We start from the raw sequence: 22,834 nt of genomic DNA, 5'->3' as shown, positions 1-22,834 counted from the left end.
CACCACGTCGAGCACACAAAAGGCCAGGTTTTCTTCCAGGACGGTTCAGGGGCTGGTCCCCACCATCCCAGCTTCCCGCAGCAGGTGCACTTCTTCCCGCCTTCCGCGTCTGTGCGCGCGCGCGCGTGTGTGTGTGTGTGTGTGTGTGTGTAGGAGAGGGTCCCATCCTAAGCAGTCTTGAACCTGTTTGAAAAGCCGTGTCTCCTGCTTGCAGCTCTATTGTCGACTGGGACGAAATCCATTTAAATCCGAGAGAGCTGAAGGCCTAGTGGGCACCAGGCGCCGTGCGACCCCGGCCTCCGGCGGCGCAGCCTCGCGGGCGCCTCCCGGCGAAAGGACTGCGCTCCACCTCGGCGACAGGCCCGCGCAGCGCGCCACCCCTCCGCGGCGTCCCAGCTGACCCGCCCCGGGGGCGCGCGGCCACCCTCCCAGGCAGGACCTGCACCGCGCCGGCTCCCCGCGCGTGGCTCTTGTACTCGGCAGCCTCGGCTAGGATCCGTCAGTGGCATTTTGTAGGGGGAGGCGGGGAGGGGGCGGGGAAGGGGCCCGGCGGGGAGGGGCGTCGGGGCGCCGTCGCCGGGTGTCGCGCCGCCCCCTCCGCCCCGCGCCGGGGTGTGGGCGCGGCGCAGCGCGGCGGAGGGCCGGGCGCGTGGGGACGCGGGAGTGCGGGCTGTAGACGAGCCGCTGGCCGCCGGAGCTGGGCGCGGAGCCCGGGGCCCGGAGCCGCCGCCACCCGCCCAGCGCGCGCCCCGCCATGGAGCCTTCGCACAAAGACGCCGAGACCGCGGCGGCGGCGGCGGCGGCGGCGGACCCCCGCGCCGCGTCCTCGTCCAGCGGGGTGGTGGTGCAGGTCCGCGAGAAGAAGGGCCCCCTGCGCGCCGCCATCCCCTACATGCCCTTCCCGGTGGCCGTCATCTGCCTCTTCCTCAACACCTTCGTGCCGGGATTGGGTAAGACGCGGCGGCTGCGCCCCCCGCGCCCCGGGGACGCCCTGCGCGGGCGCCGCGCTCCCAGCGCCACCCCCTCCCGCGGCAGGTGCCCGGCCGAGGCGCGCGGAGTGGGCTCCCCGACGCGCGCTCCCTTCCTCCCACCTGTGAGCGCCGTGGTCTGGCCCCCGGAGCCGGAACTTTGCGGGGGACCCCGGGCCCGCGGGCGGCGGCACCGACGGCTCCCTCGGCCCCCGCGCGGCTCCGCTCCGGGAGCCCCGAAATCCTGCCCCGGGTCCCCGGCGCGCCCCCCGCCCCCCGCCCCCCGCGAGCCCCTTCCTTTGAGGGGCGCGGGCCCAGCGGCGGGAGGAGCTGGAAGAGGGGCCCCAGCCGGGCTTCGGGACTCCCCGCGAGCCGCCTGCCTTCGCGCGGAGCCGACCGTGCGGGGGCGGGTGTCCTCCGCCTCCTTCGGGATGTCCGCGGTCCCGCCCGCCGCCGCCGCAGGGCTCGGGGGCACCGGGGACCGGCTCGCTAGTTGGAATGCCCGGCTGGACCGCTTTCGGCCAGAGGTGACCCCTAGAAAGTGGGGAGCGCGCCCGTGTAATCCCTTGTGGGACTCGGGTGCCCGGAGCGCCCTGATGGTCCCCGGTGCCCCACATTTTAAGAGTCCATCCCAGAGGTAGGGGTGCCTAGGGGTATGTAGAGGAGGGAATGGGACGGTTCCCTGACCCTCCCTCTCCTGACCCCACCCCGGTTCTCTGCACGCCTCCGCCTAACTCCCGGCTGGCCTGCTGGGGACCACTCGCCATTCTTGCCAGGAGGTTCCCCCCCAACACACCCCGATTGCGTGCGGGTCTGGAGCGGCAGGCACCCCTGTGCCCTCCCCGGAGAAAGTCTGCCCCTGCGCCAGCCGGTTGCCAGCGCACGGCTCCAAGTTCCCAAGAACAGAGGTCAGCTGGAAGCGGTTTTCTGTTTTACTTTGGCCTTTCTCACGGCCCCGCGCTGAGCCAGCTCCCCGGGGCCCCGGCCGTGGCCGTGGTAGCGAAGGTCACACCCATCCACGCGGGACGTGTTCACTTTCCCCTTGGTGCTCGCTCGTCCTGGTGCCCAGGGCCCTAGATGTGTCTCAGCCGGAAGGTAGGGGGGGCGTCAGCGGGGATCTCCCCTCGTGGCACCTCTGCAGCCTGTCCCCCCGGGGGGCCGTGTCACCAGGCCGGCTCTCCAGCTCCCTGCACAGTTAGACACCGGGAGGACTCCCACCTGCTGGAGTACAAATGCACTGCCTGGCTGTCCCTCTGGGGAGGTGAAGATCATGAGCAGGGATGTGTCTTCATTCCACTTTTTATAAGTGGTGAAGTAAATGGCGCCCTGTATGGTCTTTTGGGGAAACAGGTGCCTTGCTGCTCCATAAGAGCAGCTGCCCCAAACCGCTGCTGGGGGAGGGGATTATGCTCCTCCTCCCCCAGCAGACCACTTGCAGAAGGACGCAGCTGCCCCGCTGTGGACCCCTGCAGGCCTTCCTCCCCCTCCCTCCCCTCCTTAGGTTATGCCCCTGCCCTGGGCATCCTGCTCTTTCCTCTTCACACCTCCCTTCCATTAGATCAGAATCCTATAGGATTTTTGTAAGAAACCTATCTGAGAAGCCAAAAGAAAATACAGGGAAAATTAGCAAACTGCAAAACTAATAAAAACAAGTGAGCCAAGGGTGTATAGATTTCTGAATCTTCAATGACTGTATCCAGGCTTTTTTTTTTTTCGTTTCGTTTTGCTGGTCATTGTCACTGGACAGTTTGCTGGGCACACAGTTCTCCCCCCCCCCCCCCCCCCCCCCCCCCCCCCCCGCCTTCTCCACAATGAAGGAGGGGCTCCTGATCACCGGTTGTGTTTCTCACCTGGAAGTCAAGGATGCCTGTCACTCTGGGCTATGAGAGGATGAATGAAATTCTAGGAAGCTTAGGGGTTGGGCACAGAGGCAGTGCTCCAGGGATGGTGGGTTCATTCCTCTTGCTCTTGGCTCTTCTGCAGAGCTCAGTACCGCCCCCACCTCTGGGTGCATGGGGGTGCTTTGAGTCCTTGTTGATCTCTTTGCTCCCCTGAACCTGCAGCAGAGCCCAGGGTGACAAAGCAGCCCAGACAAAACTTGCAGGTGATTTTTTGTTTTGTTTTGTTTTGTCCTCCGTGAATGGTATGAGTGGCCCAGAACCTGGAAATCATCTCCTTGGCCTAGATCTCCTTCTCTAGGTCCTTTTGGCTTATGTGAAGCTCCTGTGAAAACTGAATATTTATGTCTGGCTCTGTCATTTTATGAAATGCAGCTTTTTTTCAATGCATTTGCTCTCATTCATTCAACAAACACTGCAACCACTACATGCCAGGCACTGTGATGTGGTGATGAATAAGTCAGTCGAGGTGTCACACACACTGTTGGGGAAAATTGATGCAAACTTTGTTTGAATTTAATAAATGCTGTCATGGCAGCAAGAACAGTGTTTGAGCACAGTTAATTCTTGCTAGGTGGAAGCAGGGTTTGGAGAAAGCCTCCTGGAGGTGTTGCAGGAGGTTAGACCCTGCTTAGGAACTCAACCTCAAGGCCCCAAGCACTTGCTGTCCTCTCTTTATCCCTACTCTTTGGAAACTGATCAGACCCTTGACCCAAAGATTCTTTCTTTGTTCTGAAAACTTTCTTCTCTGCAAGTCTTATCTTCATTTGCAAATCGAATGGGACAGTGGGGTTGGGGAGCTGGATGAAGGCATGTTTTTCCTATGATGCGAATGCCTTGGGTTCATCCAGTGGGAAAAGCCCAATCCTTACAATCCCCAGAGCCTTCTCTGGTGCAACAGGCAGTGCTGTCATGCCACAGAGGGATATTTCGTTTCCTGGGAGGGGATGGAAAAAAGCAGCGATTTATGGTCACTCTGACTCCTCATTGGAACAATACAAAACAAATTTTATTCTATTTTTTTTAAAGATTTATTTATTTATTCATGAGAGACACAGAGAGAGAGAGAAAGAGAGAGAGAGAGGCAGAGACATAGGCAGAGAGAAGCAGGCTCCATGCAGGGAGCCCGATGCAGGACTCTACTATCCCGAATCCCGGGATCACGACCTGAGCCAAAGGCAGGCATCCAACCGCTGAGTCACCCAGGTGTCTCACAAAACAAATTTTAAAAATGGAGGATGGTAGGGGCACCTGGGTGGCTCCGTCGGTTAAGCACCCGGCTCTTGGTTCTGCTTAGGTCAGGACTCAGGGTTGTGAGATCAGCTTCTTTCTCTCTCCCTCTGCCTCTCCCCCTGCTTGCCAGCACACATACATACTCTCTTAAACAAATAAATAAATAAATCTTTTAAAAAAATGGATGATGGTAAAGAGAATGCCCCCTACCCCGTCCTGGTCAGTGAAACACTACTAATAAAGAGCATCGTCAGTAACTTCATAATCCAAAAAAATAGGGCATTTTTAAGTTTATACATAATTCATATGTGTAATGAAAGTTCATCGTCATGCTCCAGAACAGAGTTTGTCTGTTGGCCACAGGCAAAGTTCTACTTTCATATTTAAAAATTTTATCTTTCTCAATTGACTTGGTGAAACAAAAATGTTGGTAACTCAGATGGTGACAGGGCAGTGGTAGGGAGGAGAGCCTCCCTTGACCGTTAACCATTCCATTAGACTAACGTTGGCCATAAATCTACTGCTGAATATTCATAAATATTTAATCTATCTCTAATATATTGCCTACTCTTTAACGCTCAAGTCTTGCTTCCCTGGTAAGAGCACCATAGACTGGCTCAGCTTCTCTCTGTCTTTCCTCTAGCCCTGAGGCTCAAACTGATATTGAATATTGCCCTATTTTGTGGCATCTGCTGCTGACTTTTTATTATTTTTTTCAGGAGTTTATTTTTTGCCTTTCTAGATGTAAGTTCCTTGAAAACAGCAACCATTTTAAATTTCTCCTTGATATAGCATGCTATATATGAATGAGTATTGACTAGAATCATACTCCTGGAATAGGCATTAGAGATCATCTGGTCCTGTGCCTTATTTTATATGTAAGTGTGATGGTCCTAAAGATGCAAAGGCCAGGGAAGTTTACATCCTATTTTACCTTTTTTTTTTTTTTCCTATTTTACCTTTTTAAGGAAGTTACTTAAGTATGCATTTCAGTAAAATGAGAGAGTAAACCAAGAGAGAAGATATGAGATCTGGGAAACAACGGATCCAATTTAAGGCAGCCATGAAAATTGAGGATATAATTGTTCAACAGGCCTGAGAGAGCAGTCAGTCTTCTTTAAGTGGGAGGATGAAAGCTCCAGGAAAGAGTTTTCTGGGGATCCCTGGGTGGCGCAGGGGTTTAGTGCCTGCCTTTGGCCCAGGGCAAGATCCTGGAGACCCGGGATCGAGTCCCACGTCGGGCTCCCGGTGCATGGAGACTGCTTCTCCCTCTGCCTATGTCTCTGCTTCTCTCTCTCTCTCTCTGTGTGACTATCATAAATAAATAAATAAATAAATGAAAGGAAAGAGTTTTCTGAGAATGGTGTGAGAAGGGGACATTCTGTAGAGTTAAGAGTATTATGGGGAACTGCCAGAAATTAAACCTTTGATAAAAAACAGAAGGCAATTAGTAACAGCATTAAAGACAAAAAGCTATGCAAAAGTGTTAAGATCCCAAACTGAAGCAACCTGCTCAATTAGATCAGAAGGACAGCAGACTTCAAAAAAGAAGAACAAAAATATCCCAAACGATTAATGGAATGAGAAAAAATTTGGAGGATATTGGGCATACAGTGTAGAAAACACATGTTTCTTCCACCAACAATGAAAAAGGAGAGGTAATCAGAAACTTAAGGAAAAACAAAAATTTTTGATGAAAGGCATAGCTCAAATATGAAGTAAATCAAAATGTGGCCTGATATTCAGCAAATGATGGAATATAAAAAGGGCTCTTCTAAGTGCATAGGATCTGTGTCATTGGAACAGTATGCGCAATATATACTCTTAGCCTCTTTGTGCAGCAAAGAATATTTGCTTAGTCATAATAATATAAGTGCTGCTTAGGGGTTTTCAACATTTATTTATTTAAGATTTTATTTATTTATTCACGAGAGACACACAGAAAGAGGCAGAGACATAGGCAGAGGAAGAGGCAGGATTCCTGTGGGGAGCCCCATGTGGGACTCCATCCCAGGATCCCAGGATTTTGACCTGAGTCAAAGGCAGATGCTCAACCACTGAGCCTCCCAGGCATCCCGGTTTTCAATTTTTAAAAGCAACCATAGGGGATCCCTGGATGGCGCAGCGGTTTGGCGCCTGCCTTTGGCCCAGGGCGCGATCCTGGAGACCCGGGATCGAATCCCACGTCGGGCTCCCGGTGCATGGAGCCTGCTTCTCCCTCTGCCTGTGTCTCTGCCTCTCTCTCTCTCTGTGACTATCACAAATAAATAAATAAATACCTTAAAAAACAATTAAAAAAAAAATAAAAGCAACCATAGATAAGGCATCGAATACTGCTTAATAATAGCTATACAGGAAGACGTAAAGTTTTTCCATCTTGACAATATATAATGAAAACTAAAGCTTGTAGAAGTTGACAGGTGAATTGTGATAGATTATTGTTCCCAATTATTCACTGTCCTCCCTGAAAAGAGGATGGCACATCCCCACCTGATGCCATATGGCTGGCCATGCTTCCTGTGGGAGGGCAATACTTCCTTCCCTGCCCACTGATACCGGGCTTGGGCACGTGACTTGCTTTGGCCAATTGAATGTGAATGGCAGTGACATATGCCATGACTGAGCAGACACTTTAAGAGGCATTGTGAGAGGGGCACCTGGATGGCTCAGCGGTTGAGTGTTTACCTTCGCCTTGGGTCCTGATTCTGAGACCTGGGATCAAGTCCCGCATCGGGCTCCCCATAGGGAGCCTGCTTCTCCCGCTGCCTGTGTCTCTGCCTCTCTCTCTCTCTCTGTGTCTCTCATGAATAAATAAATAAATATATATTTTTAAAGAGGCATTGTGAGGCTCTGGCATTCCTCTTCTCTTTCTCTCATGAGAATGGCAGGTCTCAGACGGGGGCCACTCTTCAGTCTGCCTCCCAGAATAAAAAGGACATCAGAAGCAGGGCACAGATGTCATATGAATGAGAAATAAGCACGAGTTGCTGAGATTTTGTGGTTGTTAACATTGTTATCATCCTAGCAACAACCTACCAAAACTGACATGGAGACGGTAGAGTGGAGATGTGAATACCCACCTCGTATAAAGTGAGGGGATCAAAAGATGCTGTCTATAGTTGGTAGACCAAGAAATAAAGGTTACCAAGGTGATCAGTGGTTGAACTGAAATAAGGCTGTGTTGGGACGTTGGGAAAATAGTGATACACTTGGATAATACTGGAACAAGAGCAGCAGGAGGATGAGGGCTGATATAAGTAAGCTAATCTTACATATCCTAGGAGAAAGTCAATATCTAATGTGGCTAAAACATGAAGAAGCAATATAAGTATACTCTGAAGATTAGAAAAACATCAGAAGAATTCCCACTCTTTCTGACATCCCCATTGTTTCTTTACCTATTGGTTCATTCCCAGCAGTACACGCACCTGCTGACATTGTCTCCCACCTTTTAAAAATAGCCTCCCTTGATCCTACGTTCCCCTCCCACCACTGCCATTTCTCTGTGCTCTCCTTTACATACAGTTCCCTGCAGGAGTTACCTGGTTTGGCAGTCACCAATCTCCCTCCTCTCGTTTTCTCTTGAACCAACTGTAGTCATTCTGTCTCCATCACTCACCTGAACTATACTTTTCAGGATCCCCAGCATGTCCAGGTTGCTAAATCCCATGGCCAGGTCTCTGTCTGTTTCTTCTGGAGCACTCAGTAGCATTGGACGCAGTGCCTGCTCCCTCCTTGAAATACTATCTTCCTCTGGCTTCTGGAACATCTCCCTCTCCTGGTGTTCTCTGGACCTCACAGCTTCTTCTCTGTTTTCTTTGGTAGTCTTGGCAGCCTCCACACTAGGTGGTCCCCAGGGCCCTGGGGCTCTTGATCTTGGCCTTCTCTCTGACCTTGCCCCCCCACCCCCCCGCCACTAGCTCCTTTGATAGTGTCTTCTGGCTTTCAGTGGCATCTTTATAAGGATCACTCCCAAAGCCAGATCTCCAGCTCAGACTTCTCCCTGGACTCCAGAGTCTTATACTCACCTGACTTCCTGACATCTCCACTTGGAAATCACAAGGCACCCGAGACTTAACTAATATAAAACCAAGCTCCCACTGTTGTTCCCCAGACCTGCTTCTCCCTTCTTTTCCCTCCTTACAACAACTGACATCCTTCCAGGAGCTCAGGCCAAAAACCCAGACTCATCTTTGACTTCTTTTTCTTGTACCTCATGCGTAATCTGTCAGGAAATTCCCCTGGCTCTGCTTTGAAAATCTATTCGGTGTCTGACCACTTCTTACTATGCTGCTTTTGCCTTGCTGGACCATGTCCCATCTTCTCCTGAATTATTGCAATTGCCCCATAACTGGTCTGCACATCTTTATTGATGTGCCTAGTGCTCTGCCCTCAACATGGCCACCAGAGCCATCCTTTGAAAACATGAGTAAGTCATATCATGTTATTTTTTAAAAACGATTTAATTTGTTTATTTGAGAGAGAGAGAGAGAGAGAGAGAGAGAGCGCAAGTGCACGAGTGAGCACAAGCCAGGGTGGAGGAGGAGCAGAGGGAGAAGGAGAAGCAGCCTCCCCGCTGAGCAAGGAGCCTGACTGGGGCTGGATCCCAGGACCTTGAGATCATGACCTGAGCCGAAGTCAGATGCTTAACCTGACTGAGCCTCCCAGGTGCCCCAGATCATGTCATTTTTTGAGTTGGAAACCCTCCAACGGCTCCATGTGACCGAGAGCAAAAGCTCAAGTTTTTATCGTAACCCACAAGTCCCTGGACCAGAACTTTCCCAAGGAAATATAACCTGAGCTACAGGTATAAGCTAAAATTTTCTAGTGCCTATTTTAGAAAAAATAAAAAGGAACAGGTGAAATTAACTTTTCTAGTATACTTTATTTAAGTCAATATGGCCAATGTATTTATCATCCAATGCATATCAATAAAAATTATTAATGACATGTCTAATATTCCTCTTTTACATGCTAAGTTTTCAAAATCTGATGTGCACTGAGCACTTACAGCACGTCTCCATTTAGACTAGCCCCATTCCCCGGGCTCGCTGGCCACAGCGGCTTCTGCAGGAGGCAGCAGGGCTCCATAGCATCAGCCACCCTCTGTCCTTGGGACTCACCTCCTGCTCCTCTCCTTCTTGTTCACTCTGTTCCAGCCCCACTGGCCTCTGCAATTCCTCAAATATTTAAGAGGCACCTTCTTATCTCAGAGCTTTTTCATTTGTTGTTCCTTCTGCCCAGTGGACTCATCCCACAGATACCTATGTGGCTCCTTCATTCACATACTCAGGGCTTTACTCTAATGTCACAGACTCAGCAAGGCTGCCTGTGTTGGGGTGCTGGAGCCCCCACCACAAGCACTACAGACTGGCAGCTTCAACAGCAGAAATTTATCTTCACACACTTTTGGAGGCTGGGCATCCACATCAAGTGCAGGCAAGGCTGGTTTCTCCTGAGGCCTCTCTGCCTGGCTTGTAGATGGCCACCTTCTCCCGTCCTCACGCTGTCTTTGCTCTGTGCAAGCACACATCTGTGTCCAGTATCCCCTTCTTTTAGAGACACAAGTCATACTGGTTTAGGGTCCCCCCAAAGACCTCATTTTAACTTAATTGCCTTTTTAAAGATCTTATCTCCCGGGGGCACCAGGTGGCTCAGTTAGTTGAGCATCTGACTCTTGGTTTCTTTGACTCAGGTCGTGATCTCAGGGTCATGGGATCGAGCCCCACGTCCAACTCCTTGCTTAGTAGGGAGTCTGCTTCTCCCTCTGCCCCTTCCCCTCTCCCATGCTCCCCCACTCTCTAAAACAACTAAATGAATCTTAAAAAAAAAAAAGGTCTTATCTCCAAATACAGTCACAATCCAAGGTGCTGGGGGTGAGGACTTCCACCTGTGGGTTTTGAAGGGACACAGTTCAGTCCAAACACCTGCCCAGATGATCTTACTAAAAGATGGCAGCTCTCCTCCTCCCCACTCTGTCTCCTCCCCACATACCTACCTTTACCTACTTCCTTTTCCTTGAGAGTACTCTTGTTATCAAACATACTATATATTTAGCTTATTTTCTCTATTGTCTGTTTTTTGTTTGGCTGGTTTTGGTCTGTTCTGCTCATTGTGTATCCCTGCACCGTAGAATAGTGCCTCGTTCATGATAGGGGCTCCATAAATAGAAGTGCCTGCCTCTGGGAAGCTGGACTCAGCAGGGAGAGCTCTGAGTATAAGGGACTATTGCTTTTCTCTAAAAGCCCCCGGTTTTTTTCTGTTTGATTTTTAAAAAGCTGAATACCTGTGTTACTTGCTTTTCTTTCTTTTTAAGTTTAAGTATCAATGCCATGGAAAAAGAAGGGACTTTTATGCATGGCTGATAGGAATGTAAATTGGGACATCTTTTCTGGAAACCAGTTTGGCACTTAGGTATTAAGAGTCTTCAAATGTTCATACCCTTTAAGCAGTAATTCCACTTGCAGGAACTCACCCTAAGAAAACAATCAAAAACAGAGACAGAAAGTTATGCATGAAGATGTGCCATGAAGCATTATTAATAACATTGAAAATTGTAAACAAACCTGGGCGCCTGGCTGGCTCGGTGGGCGGAGCATCTGGCTCTCCATCTTGGGGTTGGGAGTTCAAGCACCACGTGGGGCATAGAGATGACTATAAAAATAGTATTATACACAAACCCAAACAGCAACAATAGAAGGATGGGAGAATGTTATTTACCCATTGAAATGGTGTTTGCAAAACGTTTCTGATGTTGGGGCAGCAAGCTTTAGGAGAAATGGGAAAAATGTAGGTTGCAATTGTGCCATCCGCAGGCTCTCACATCTTTTTTATTTCCATGATTCTAAGGCAGCTCTTTTCCCTACAGTGTGGATGTTTTTAAGTGTGAATCTGATGTCAGAGAAATGATTTCTTTTTTTTTTTTCTTTCTTTCCTAAAAAGTTGTTACTAAATTCATGGTGTGTTTTATGATCAATGGAATCTTGAAATCAAGTGCATACCAGGTAGAGCTAGGTAAAAAGACAAGTAGGTAAAACTGGAAGACACTGAGATGTTAACAGGTGAGGAGAGCCTGGAGGTTATTTTCTTCTTGATACTTTTATGTATTTCTCAAATTTCCTAAGATGAGATGAAATGTATTACTTTTGTAGCTAGAAAAACTGAATAAGCATTATCTGGAGTAAACCTCCTTCTCACGGGGTTATGATGGTGTCATGCGGATATGGCAGTGTTTTCACAATGGCCAAGTGCTGGAAATGCCTGGGACTGCCATGTCCACACCCCACTGTGGTGACACTTGCTGACACCACAGGATCGTTTATAATCCAGTGTCTGCAGGGCACGTGTCAGGTGTGGTAATGGGGTTGGAGGTGCCCTGCCACTCTTGGAACCTGAATGACACCTGCTCCGTGAGTCTCCCATGGGGTGTGTCCCACTGTGGCTTGGGTCGGGGGTGACTGGTCAAATTCAGACCCACTGGGCAAACAGTGCCCCCATTTCTTCTGAGATGTTGCAAGGGACGGGGCTGCTGGAAGGGGTCAGCAAGCAGATGCCACTGAGGAAGTTTGTGTTTCAATCAGGTGTCACCCAAGCACTGAGCAGAGGAAAGTGACTCTGAGTGCCTCCAGCAGCATTTTGCTTGCCAGGTGGGCACTGTGCCCTGACTGTGTGCTCAAGCCGAGGACCAGTCAAAGAAGACGAAACCCTGAGCAGGCCCCTTAAACTCTCTGAGTCTTTGCTTCTCCGTCCACAGAATGGAACTCATCACTTGTGGCCAGAGGGGGTTATTGTCAGCAACTCGCTTCGGCAAAATTTCCTTTTCTTCCAAGGTTATTTCTGGGGCCATCCTCCCAGGGGCCCCCCAGGGTGGGCAGGACACCCGTAAGTGCTTCCTTCTTTGGAGTGTTCTAAACCCTCAGAGCTGAGACCTGGCCACACATCTGACACACTGGAGGTGCCGGTGCACACCCCAAACCCGGGGCTCAACACTGACTTTCCTGTTGGGTGAGAGGCTGTGAGTGCGTGGAGCTGCTGATGAGTGTGAGTATGAGTGTGTGCTTGCATGTGCACACACAAATGCCACCTCAGGCTTTACCTTTACTTCACAGCCTGAGGCACCTGTTGGTGGCACAGAGCTGTGAAACTCCATCCTCTGGGTGGGGTGGATGTGGCCTTACCAGGATGTACATTGCACAGGTGTGTCTTTAACATGGCAGCTTCCCAGTGAGACCCAGGTGCCAGGCCTCAGCACCCCAGGCCAAGCTCTGCTGATCAAGAGCCAAATTTCTTTTTAAATTTTATTTATTTTGCTTTTTTTTTTTTTTAAAAAAAGATTTTATTTATTTGTTCATGAGAGACACAGAGAGAGGCAGAGACCTAGGCAGAGGGAGAACCAGGGACCCTGATGTGGGATTCGATCCCAGGACCCTGAGACCACTACCTGAGTCAAAGACAGATGCTCAACCACTGAGCTACCCAGGTCCTCCAGGAGAAATGGTCTGGGGACAGTATTTTCTTCTTCAAATGACCAAACACAGGGATTTCTTGTGCATTCATTGAACTTCATGGGAGAGGGGCTTTTCTTGGATGGAATGGCTGCAAGACCAGGGCTGTCCTGGAATCTGGAATGTGGGGTGGGCCTGGCCTGGGTTCTCTGGTGCAGCCAACCACCCCATGGGCTTTGGCCGTTCACTGAGAAGCTTGGCTTCAATGCCAAGAATAATTTGGTGTTGGTGAAGAACACCCTGCCCTAAAACCTCGACCAAGGAAATGGCCCAGAATTCCCAGGGCCAGGCAGCTCTAGGGCTGTTCCACTGCCTTCATTTACCCAGGATGGTTCTCGTCTGCCCCCAACGCCCTGACCCACGGTGTCACCTTGCCAATGCCTGTTGAGGCCCTCCTGTCCCCTCAGTGCTGGAGTGTAGGGAGCACATAATTGCCACGTATCGAATTAAATGTGTGCTTGGGCCTTACAAAGACCTGATGAGGAACAGCCTGCCAGAGACCATTAACCTCTGCCACCAGGGCCTTCTCGTCGCTGCCAGCTCTTCCTCCCTCATGACACCCTAGGGAGATGGCTTCATAGGCACCTTGTTCTCTTGTGCCTCACTTTACTGCGTGTGGTCGCAGGTACTGCATCTTCCGTGGAGGGAAGGTCTGTGGCAGCCCCTCGCAGAGCAAGTCTTTCCCCAACAGCATTTGCTCACTTCCTAAGTCTGTGCATCACATTTCAGTGATTGGTGCACTATTTCAGGTTTTTCAGTGTTGTATGTGCTGTAGCAGCCTGTGATCCGTGATTGTGACTCGTTAAAAGCTCACACGGTTAGCATTTTGTAGCAACAAAGTCTAAATTAAGCTATGTACTTTTTAAATTTTATTTATTTTTTTAAGTTTTTAAAAAAGATTTATTTATTTATTTATTTGAGAGAGAGGAGTTACAGAGAGAGAGAATGCACAAGCAGGGAGAGAAGCAGACTCCTCGGTGAGCAGAGAGCCTGATGCAGGGCTCGATCCAGAACCCTGGGCTCATGACCTGAGTTGAAGGCTGAGCCACCCGGGCGCTCCTGTTTTTACTTTTTTTAGACCTAATGCTGTTGCATACCGAATAGGCCGCAGTAGACTGTGGACATAACGTTCACGTGCCCTGGAAGCTGAACAGTGCATTTGACTTGTTTGGTGGTGACCCTTGCTTTGTTGCAGAGGTCTGTGCCCAACCTGCTGTATCTCTGAGGTCCACAACACACACCATAATAGTCACTCTTTCAGAGTGTCCAATTCCATGGGTTTTAGCAAATTCATCGTCTTTTGAGCCTTCCCCTGCCCCATCTTCCAATCTTACTCCCTGACCACATTCTTTTAGAACGTAGGACGTGGAATGTGACAACACATTAATACAGGTGCCTCTGAGGAAGCTTCTGGCCTTGCTGCCTGAGGTCGGCTGGTGCGGGAAGCCACGTCTGGGTGGGCCAGGTGCACGTCGGTGCAGCGGCTGGGCACATGCAGGCAGGCAGCTGGAGGCTTCTGAGACCAAGAAGCATCTCGAAGCCAGGAAGGAAAACCTCAAGGAAAACATGGCAGCATGACACCGGTGCAGAAGCCAGGGCCTTTCCCAGGTGGAGAGAGACCCTCCCCATGGGTACAGGTGGGCTCTGGCCGCGCCTGGGCCTGTGAGAAGTCGTCCCCTTGGGCCTGGCTGCAGAGGGAGCGCCGCCGGCCCCTCGATGGTCGCAGGCACTCCCAGGTCACAGGGCAGTGTGGCCGGCATGAGGGCATGACGTTACTGTGACAGCAGGGTCTGTGTTCTCGGATTACAGCTCTGCTCCCATCTCAGCTCTGACCACATCCTCTTCTGCTCTGAAACCTTCTGAGCTCCCCGCTGTCCATGGGCTCAGTTCATACCCCACAGTGAGCCCGCGGGGCCCCGTGACCTGGACCCACTCTCCCTCCTTGGTTTCTTTAGTCTAGCTGTCAAGCCCACCTCATATGGCCTCCTGAGCTCTCTGTGTGGTGAGCTCCTCCTTCTGGGACTGTCAGGCCACTTAGGATGTTCCTCTTGCTCCCCCCGACATCCTGGTTTTTCTGTTGTCTTAATCTTTTATAAGTATATTTTAAGTTTGATTTAAGTCATCTCTGCATCCCACGTGGGGCATGAACTCATGACCCCGTGACTGAGAGTCACACGCTCCTCTGAGGGAGCTGACCAGGCGCCCCTCTATTGTCTTAATCTTTTTTTTTAAGATTTTATTTATTTATTCATGAGAATATACAGAGAGAGAGAGAGAGAGAGAGAGAGAGGCAGAGACACAGGCAGAGGGAGAAGCAGGCTCCATGCAGGGAGCCCGACATGGGACTCACTCGATCCTTGGTCTCCAGGATCATGCCCTGGGCTGAAGGTGGCGCTAAACTGCTGAGCCACCCGGGCTGCCCCTATTGTCTTAATCTTAGGAGATAATCATTTCCTTGAAGGTGGGGACTATGCCTCACTTACCTTCTGCCTCTCTGGGTGCCTAGTGCCCCTGTTGCATGCAAGCTGAACTATATGCATACTGATTTCTGGTTGTGAAGGCAGAGTGGAGAGTGGGTCCTTCTTCCTTTAACCCAGTGAACCCAAACCCAAGGGACACAGGCTTTCATGTCACTTCTCGGCCTTCCCAGCACATAAGGTTCTCAGGGCTGGAGGCAGGATATAGGGATGCTGCACCAGTACATGTGAGTCTGTCTCTGAGTAGTCCTTGGTGTCCTGGCCACTCAGGGGAGGGACATGGGGCAGAAGACCGATGTTGGCTGCCCCTTCGCTGAGACAGAGTGCCTCTATGTGGAAAAGTCACTGGGACAGTCACGAGGTTACTGAGAAGAGCAGGGCCATCATCCATCCTTCCAAGTGGTATGGTATAGCTAATGGCTGAGAAGTGGGGGACAGGGACAGTGGAGATGATCAACTTCAGTAAACCGTTTTAAGAAAGATTGGTTTGGGCAATAGCTATCAAATTAAATCTAGGGGAAAATTCTTGTGGGGAGCAGGATATTTGCATTGACTTAAAGTGCCTCCACAGAATGCTTATAACTTGCAAGGGGAAAAATCATACAGCATCCTGACGGTGAACAGAATCACATCGCCTAGACCTTAGAAATATGACATCAGATGAAAGAAGCCAGTCAAAAAAGACCACACTCCGTATGATTGCATTTATATGGACTGTCTAGAATGGGCAGGTGCAGATTGCATTTATATGGACTGTCTAGAATGGGCAGGTGCATAGAGGTGGAAGGTAGGGCAGCCAAGGAGTGTGGCTGGGAGCACATGGGGAGGGACTGCTAATGCGTATGGGGATTCTTCCAAGGTGGCAAAAATGTCTTAAAACCGGTTGTGTGTGGTTGCACACCAAATTATCAAATGGGTGAATGTTTTGCTATGTGAATTATATCTCAATGAAGCATTAAAAGGTTAGCATCACCAAAGTGGGACAGCCAGACATCACCCACCTCCTGGTGGGATCTCCTGGGAGGGACAGGACATCACTTGTGCAGTATCCCAGCTCGGAGTGCATGACCGGAATCTACTGAGGAAATAACCAGAGAAGCCCAAACTGATGGGCATTCTACAAAATACCTAGCCGATATTCTTCAAAAACATCATTGTCATGAAAGATTAAAGAAGCCTAAAAAACCTTGAGAACTAAATGCAAAGCATAATCTTGGATTGGATCCCATACTGGAGGGAAAAAGAAGACCCAGAAAGATGCTATGAGACAATTGGCAAAATTGGAATATGGGCTGTCGATTAGATAAATACCGTATCCATGTTAGGATTTCCTGAAATTGGTAACTGTGCTATGAATATGGAAGAACAGACACTTTGTCATTAGAAACACACTAAAGTGTTACAGGATGAAGAGCCACAATGTAATGCAGCCTATTTACAAATGGCTCAGGAAAAAGGAATAATAATATGGAGAGAAAGAGAATGACAAAACAAATGTAGCCAAATATTAAGAATTGGGTAAAGGGTAGACAGGAGTTCCCCTTATTATTCGTGAAACTTCTCTGCAAGTTTGGGAGTATTTAAAAATAAAAGTCACAGAATTATATTTTAAAAATAAAAGTCACAAAATTGGGATCCCTAGGTGGTGCAGCGGTTTGGCGCCTGCCTTCGGCCTAGGGCGCTATCCTGGAGACCCGGGATCGAATCCCACATCGGGCTCCCAGTGCATGGAGCCTGCTTCTCCCTCTGCCTGTGTCTCTGCCTCTCTCTCTCTCTGTGACTATCATAAATAAATAAAAAAAATTAAAAAAAAAATAAAAAAATAAAAGTCACAAAATTATATATTAAAAAGCCTACAGTTCAGACGTAGCAATTGCAGCAAATTCCCAAGTACTGTACCCTAAGTAAGTTGTGTCTTACCATGTACAGCCTGCCAGTTCTGACTGACTCAGGGGCCATCTGGGGTTGCAGGGACAAAGTCATGTGCAGGTGGCATTGGCATGAAGGGCCCAGACCCCCAGAAGAGGTTCCCCCAGGGAAACTCTTACCGTGTAAACCCCAAGGTCACGCAGAAGTTTACTGCAGCTCTTGGGGAGTATGTGCTGTTCCTCTGCCCCATCAACACAGGCTCAAGTGTGACAGAAATGAGTTTCCCCGGAGGCTGGGAGATAGAAGGAGCACACAGCGGGCTTCCCTTGCAGTGGCTGGTTGGGACTAATCCCATTGCTTGTGTGGCTGACCAGCAATCTGAATACAGCAGCCAGAGCTGGAGCAGATCCCAATGCCACAGATCTATTTTGGAGAAGTCTTTCTTTTCTTGGTTATTCCCACTTGACATCTCCCTGTGGAGTCTGAGAATCATTCATGGACCTCAAAGAAACCAGTCTCAAAGCAACAGCCACTGGACACGTCACGCCATCACGCCAGGAGAGCGTGGGAGAGCTTCCCCTTCGCCTTGGCTGCTTTGAGGGGTCCTGTGGTTGAACACACAAGTGGAATCTTTCCAGGAATCACTCTGTGGCCTGACTCAGAGGTGGAAAAATAAACAGCAAAAACACAACCATTGTAGGCCCCAATAACTGGGGTTCTTAGAGGTTCAAAGGGAAAAGGGTGCCATGGAGGACATCACCAAAGCTCGAAGGTGGGTGAGGCCTGGTTTGGTTGGTCTTGGGTCTCAGTACCTGGGGGTGGACTCTGAGTCCGATACATACTGAGAAGAGGGGACTCGGTGCGTGGGAATGGATCTGAACTGAAGGGAAGCAGAGACAGCCATGGCTTTGGCAAGATACCCGATAGTTTGCGCCCACTCTTGGATGGGACTGTTGTGTGTTCTGGCTTCCCTGCTAGCTCTCCCTTGAGCCCAATGCAGCTGATGCTGTGGGATGTTCTTGATCTCCCTGTGTGGGCTCCCCTGAGGGTTCAAGGGCCAGTCCTTCCCTGTGTAGGTTCTCACGCATGCTTGGGGACTGACCAAAGCACTCCTTGAAGGCAGACCGGGGGAAGGTCTCTCCAGTGCTGTTTGCATCCCATCATTTCACATTCTGTTCAGGGTTCCCCCCACACCAGCCCCAGCCATCAGGGAACTGGCACCAGCTCCAGTTGTGATTCTTAACCATTAACACGGACTGGAGGTAAGAGGTAGGACAATGTGCAGAATGTGCTTTGAAATCCAGCAGCTACCCTTTGGGATTATCTGGTCTACCCATCATTTTTGGCTTCCCCATGTATCATGTGGGTTAGCCTTGTCTCTTTGATGATACCTTTTCTGTGTGTCTTCCCCTAGTGATGGTCCAGTGCAGAGCCCACAGCAGGATCCCAGCATACATGCTGACCGACAATGAGCTGGGAGGAGAGCATGGCCTCGGCTGCGCTGAGAGCCCATATCCTGGCCTCTCCTTCCAGCTCTGCCATGAGGGTACCTGTGGCCTGATGAAGCTCGCCATCCCTGTCTAGGCTTATTAGTCCTGCCTCTTTCTTGGTGGCGAGATAGTCAAAGTATCAGATCAGGGCCACAGGCATTCTGTACCTTTATTTAAGTCAGGAGGCGAGTGGAGGCTCTGCTCTGGTCATTTGCTCTGCTGGTTCTGGCTGATTTCATGCCTTCGTATTCTGGAGCAGTGAGCCTTGCCCTTACACAGGTGGGCAGGAGAGGAGGCTTTCACCACCTGTCTCCTTCACCCTGCATCTCTTCCCTGGCCTGCTCTGGGCCCCAGGGTGCTGATCTCTACCGCCTGTCTCACTTTCTCTAGGTGTGTTGGGCAATGGGAGGCCCTGGCAGGGGATGGACGAGATGGGGAGAGAGGTCTGGGGTTGGCTCCTCCAGCTTCCTGCCTGGGATCATGGTTTCTGCCTTCCAGCCTTTTATGGAATCACACAATACCCCCTTCTGTCTCCCTGGGCCTTAGGAGCCCAGCCTGGGAATGGCCTTCTACTGCCATGGGTCCCCAGCATTTCACTTTCCCCATGGGCTCCCCCTGCCCCACTCAGACCTCTGTGAAAGCAACAGCCCCTTATTTTTTTAATTAATTAATTGATTAATTAATTAATTTATGATAGTCACAGAGAGAGAGAGAGAGGCAGAGACACAGGCAGAGGGAGAAGCAGGCTCCATGCACCGGGAGCCCGACGTGGGATTCGATCCTGGGTCTCCAGGATTGCGCCCTGGGCCAAAGGCAGGCACTAAACCACTGCGCCACCCAGGGATCCCAGCAACAGCCCCTTAAATAAGAGCCTGGCCCAAGCCCAGTTCCTGCTGGGACCCTTAGTGCAGAGCCAGTTGTTGCAAGCTCCCCCTTCCCTGGGCTGGGGGACCCTGACCTGCCAGCTTGGCATCACAACAGCCCCCCACCTCCTGTTTTCCTACAGAAGTTGGTTCTAACACAGTCTTCCGCCTGGAAACTCTGGAACAGCCAGTACTCGGAGCCAGAGCTTCCTGCTGGCTGAGGAGAGTGGGCGTCCAGCTCCCAAATGACTCTCATGCTCGTGAGATGCCACGTTCCCAAGTGGGCCGGGGGCAGGGCTAAGCGTGACTCCCCGGCTTCCCAACCAGGGGTCCTCTTCTGTGTGTTCTTTATGGTTTTCATGTTCTTGCTTTGCAACCAGCTTCGGTCTGGCTCCTCTGGGCGGATCTGGGCCTGGTGCTTGGTTCATGCAGCTCTGGCCTGACTTTTCCTTGAGGGAAGTCAGGCTCTGGGAGCTCCGCCATCCCGGGAGCACCCTTGCCTCCTCTGCCTGGGGCCCTCCGCTTCTCTTGCCTTTCCCTCTAGACTGCCACCCACTCCACCTCCCTCCTGCCCCTCTCCCCCCCAGCCCCAGTCTGCAGACATCCAACTTCTAAGAACTCCTTCCTATCCATCAGTGACACTTATGGTTACTTCTCCATCGTCATGCTCACTTTGGAAGATGCACCATCTGGCACCATTAGTACCCGGCGCAGCCCCTCTGCTTTAGTTCCTCAGATAACAAGAAGGTGCTACATGCAGTCACCACCTCTGTCCAGTGTACTGATCACTCCCTGAGACCCAGCATTTTGCTTTGTGCCCCAGCCCCATTCCCTTCTGCTCCCCACCTGGCCCCTTTGGAGCCTGGGACCTGCTAAAGAATGTAGTCCTCATTGCGTGGTTTGATTTTTCTTCCTCCTCGCCCAGAAAGAATCCCCAGTGTTTGAGTTGTTAAGCCCCCGAGTGATTCCTCCTTATGAGAAGAGTCATCAAAACGCACCCATTACGTTTTAAGTCTTCACAAAAGACACCAAAGACCAGCGCACCGTGTTCTTGCAAGGAGCCCCTTTGGCAGCCATACCAATTACATTTTTAAAAAGCAGAGAGGTTTTAGTTGGGTTCATCTGACTCCGGCTTCCTCCCCCTCCTGTGTGATTTGTGTGCAGGCTTCTAAGGAGCAGGTTTTATAATAGAGATTCAGTCAGGCTAAATCACAGCAGCAGAACCTTATGCAATTGCTAAAAACCTATGAGTTAAAAATGGAAATAGTCTTGCAGAGTGGGGAAGGTAATAATATCAGTGATGTGAAAATAGAAAGTAAAAAATTAGTATTTCAGCAATGCAGGTCTCTTACCCACATTTTTCTGCACCAGGAGATCTTGGTGTCATTTTCCAGAATAAATACAAAGTGCGAGCTCTCACTAGGAAAATAAAAGTTTGTTTTCACAGATTCAGCCCTCCGTCCCCAGTGAATCCAAGGTTAGGAGCCCTTTTTACCGACTTCTGGCCCTCATGCCACAAAAACACATTTTGTGTTTGTTAGAATCTGTATATTCACTAATGCTCATAAAGGAACAGATTTTAGATTTTTATAAGTGGGTTTTGTTAATTTGCTATTTTAAAAATACTTGTGAGACCTTTACAGTTGCCATGGTGATATAATTTCCATAAACATGATTTTTTGTGGGGATTTTTGCACATTGAAGGCTGAGGTTGATACGCAGTGTTGCGGGGGGGGAGTAGGTGGTGAATTTGGCAGCCACCCCATTGCTGCCTCCCTCAAATGCTGCAAATTCCAGGGACCCATATCAGCAGAGACCTGGACCCCTAACCCCGACACCTGACCCGAGGCACCCGAGGCTTCTGGGGAGTGGGCCTGGTCAGGGGAGAAGGCAGCCAGCCAACCGAGTGGTGGGTCGTGGGTGCCCGCTTGGCTGATCAGGGTGACCTATACTCTCTTGCCAAACCTTGGCTTCACGGAGCTTTGGAGGACCTGTCCTTCGAGCTGCCCGAGGGGTGGTAGAGAGCCTAAAGAGACTCTTTCCCTTTGCATCAGATTCATCCAAAAAAAAAAAAAATCCCATTTTAATTCACAATACTGCTAAAATGCTGAACATTTGCAATAGAAAATAATATGAAGGAAAAATGTAAAAAATATTAGCTGTTAAGAAGACCTTGAACAAGAAAGCATTTTATAGTCCTCTAGAATGCCAGTTGTCAAGAAAAAGCAGGTTTAATGTTTAATTAGAAGAAGAGTTAGATGGTCCCAGTGGCACCAAACTTTTTATCAATGATGCTAGACATTTGCTTTGGCTCACAGAGAGGCTTCACCATTACGCTTCATTTCCCAGAGAATGGAATATACCAGAAACATCAAGGGAGAGGCAGAGCAAATGAGAGAGGAATTTTTAATAACTAAGAACGTTTGGGGAAAGAAATGGCCAGGGAAAGATGTTGCAGGTGGAAGTGTGTCAGCCTGAGATGGTTGCACAGAGACTCTGCAGTGTCGGGCCGGGCACTTGATGCCAGGCGCTGTGTAACGGAGTGGAGGGATTTGAATCATACAGAATCATGAATCATGAGGAATAATGAATTACTAGAAAGCCATTGCATTGACTGTTTTTATTTATGTAGTACCAGAAATGTGAACAGGGCCACCCAGAGGAGAACGTGCCAGACTCCCCCGGTGGTGGAGTACCAATCTCTATCTCTTGAAAGCCAAACCCCGGTGTCTGGGAGAGGTTGCGTGTGCACGTGTCAGCCAGCACACCTGTGCCCGGAATGTGCACCGAGCAAGGGTGCGCTCAGAAGTTTGCTAGGAAGGCGCAGAGCACCAGCTGCGTGATGCACAGCCTTGTCCTCACGAGGTGGAAGAGGCCAGTGGACTGACCAGTCTGCAGAGTCTGTGGCCACGGGGGCTGCTGCTGCTGACTTCGGGTTTGTCGAGTGTGTCTTCTGAAGAGGACGAAGATGAGCTAGAAGCACGTGCTGCCATTCTGTGCCTCTGGAGGAGGGAGGCTCTGGGGGGTCTGGGCTGAGCTCCACTGGGGCCGCCAGGCAGTAAGCTGGCGCCTCTGCTGCAGGGCTTCCCCGCCTGGGCTGCGGGGACACGCCTGGCTGGCTGGCAGCGCCAGCTGGGGTGACGTGCGCTGCTGCAGAGTGGCTCCCTGTCCCAGCCGGAGCTGGGATCAGGACCTGCACAGGGCCTGCCGCACTGCTCTAGCCTCCTCTTGTAACACATAGTTAATGTACAGGTTTTTTTTTTTTTTTTTTTTTTAAGTCTCAGTAGCAGGCAGCTTGGCTCTGGGCCAGGGCTGGCAGCAGGTGGTGAAGAGCAGAGGGAAGGCTCCAGCAGAGGCAAAAATGCAGCATCCCAGGATGGATGGGGGTGGGGTGTGTGTGGCGGTCACGTCCCTCTGCATTGGGTGGGCCCTGGGCTGAGGCAAGGTGCAGGGAGCAGTGGGGAGCTTTGCCCTTGGTGCGTGGCCTTCCGAGATGTTCTGTGATGCTCCAGGGTGCAGGAAGGCCTGGCCC

General features: G+C 50.5%; 1 protein-coding gene across 2 annotated transcripts in view; it reads left to right on the top strand.

Moving 5' to 3' along the window:
* The first annotated feature begins 738 nt into the window (after window positions 1–738).
* STUM (stum, mechanosensory transduction mediator homolog) overlaps window positions 739–22,834 on the top strand; it is a 56,563-nt gene continuing 34,467 nt past the window's right edge. For both annotated transcript variants that reach the window (XM_038542812.1, XM_038542811.1), the window contains exon 1: window positions 739–950. In XM_038542812.1, the coding sequence (XP_038398740.1) occupies window positions 755–950 (196 nt within the window). In that variant the 5' untranslated portion in view covers window positions 739–754. The remainder of the gene's footprint in view (window positions 951–22,834) is intronic.

This window comes from Canis lupus, chromosome 7 (assembly GCF_011100685.1).
Source record: "Canis lupus familiaris isolate Mischka breed German Shepherd chromosome 7, alternate assembly UU_Cfam_GSD_1.0, whole genome shotgun sequence".
Classification (NCBI taxonomy): domain Eukaryota; kingdom Metazoa; phylum Chordata; class Mammalia; order Carnivora; family Canidae; genus Canis; species Canis lupus.
The sequence above is the reverse complement of the archived record's forward strand: the minus strand, read 5'-3'. Positions and strand labels throughout refer to the sequence as shown.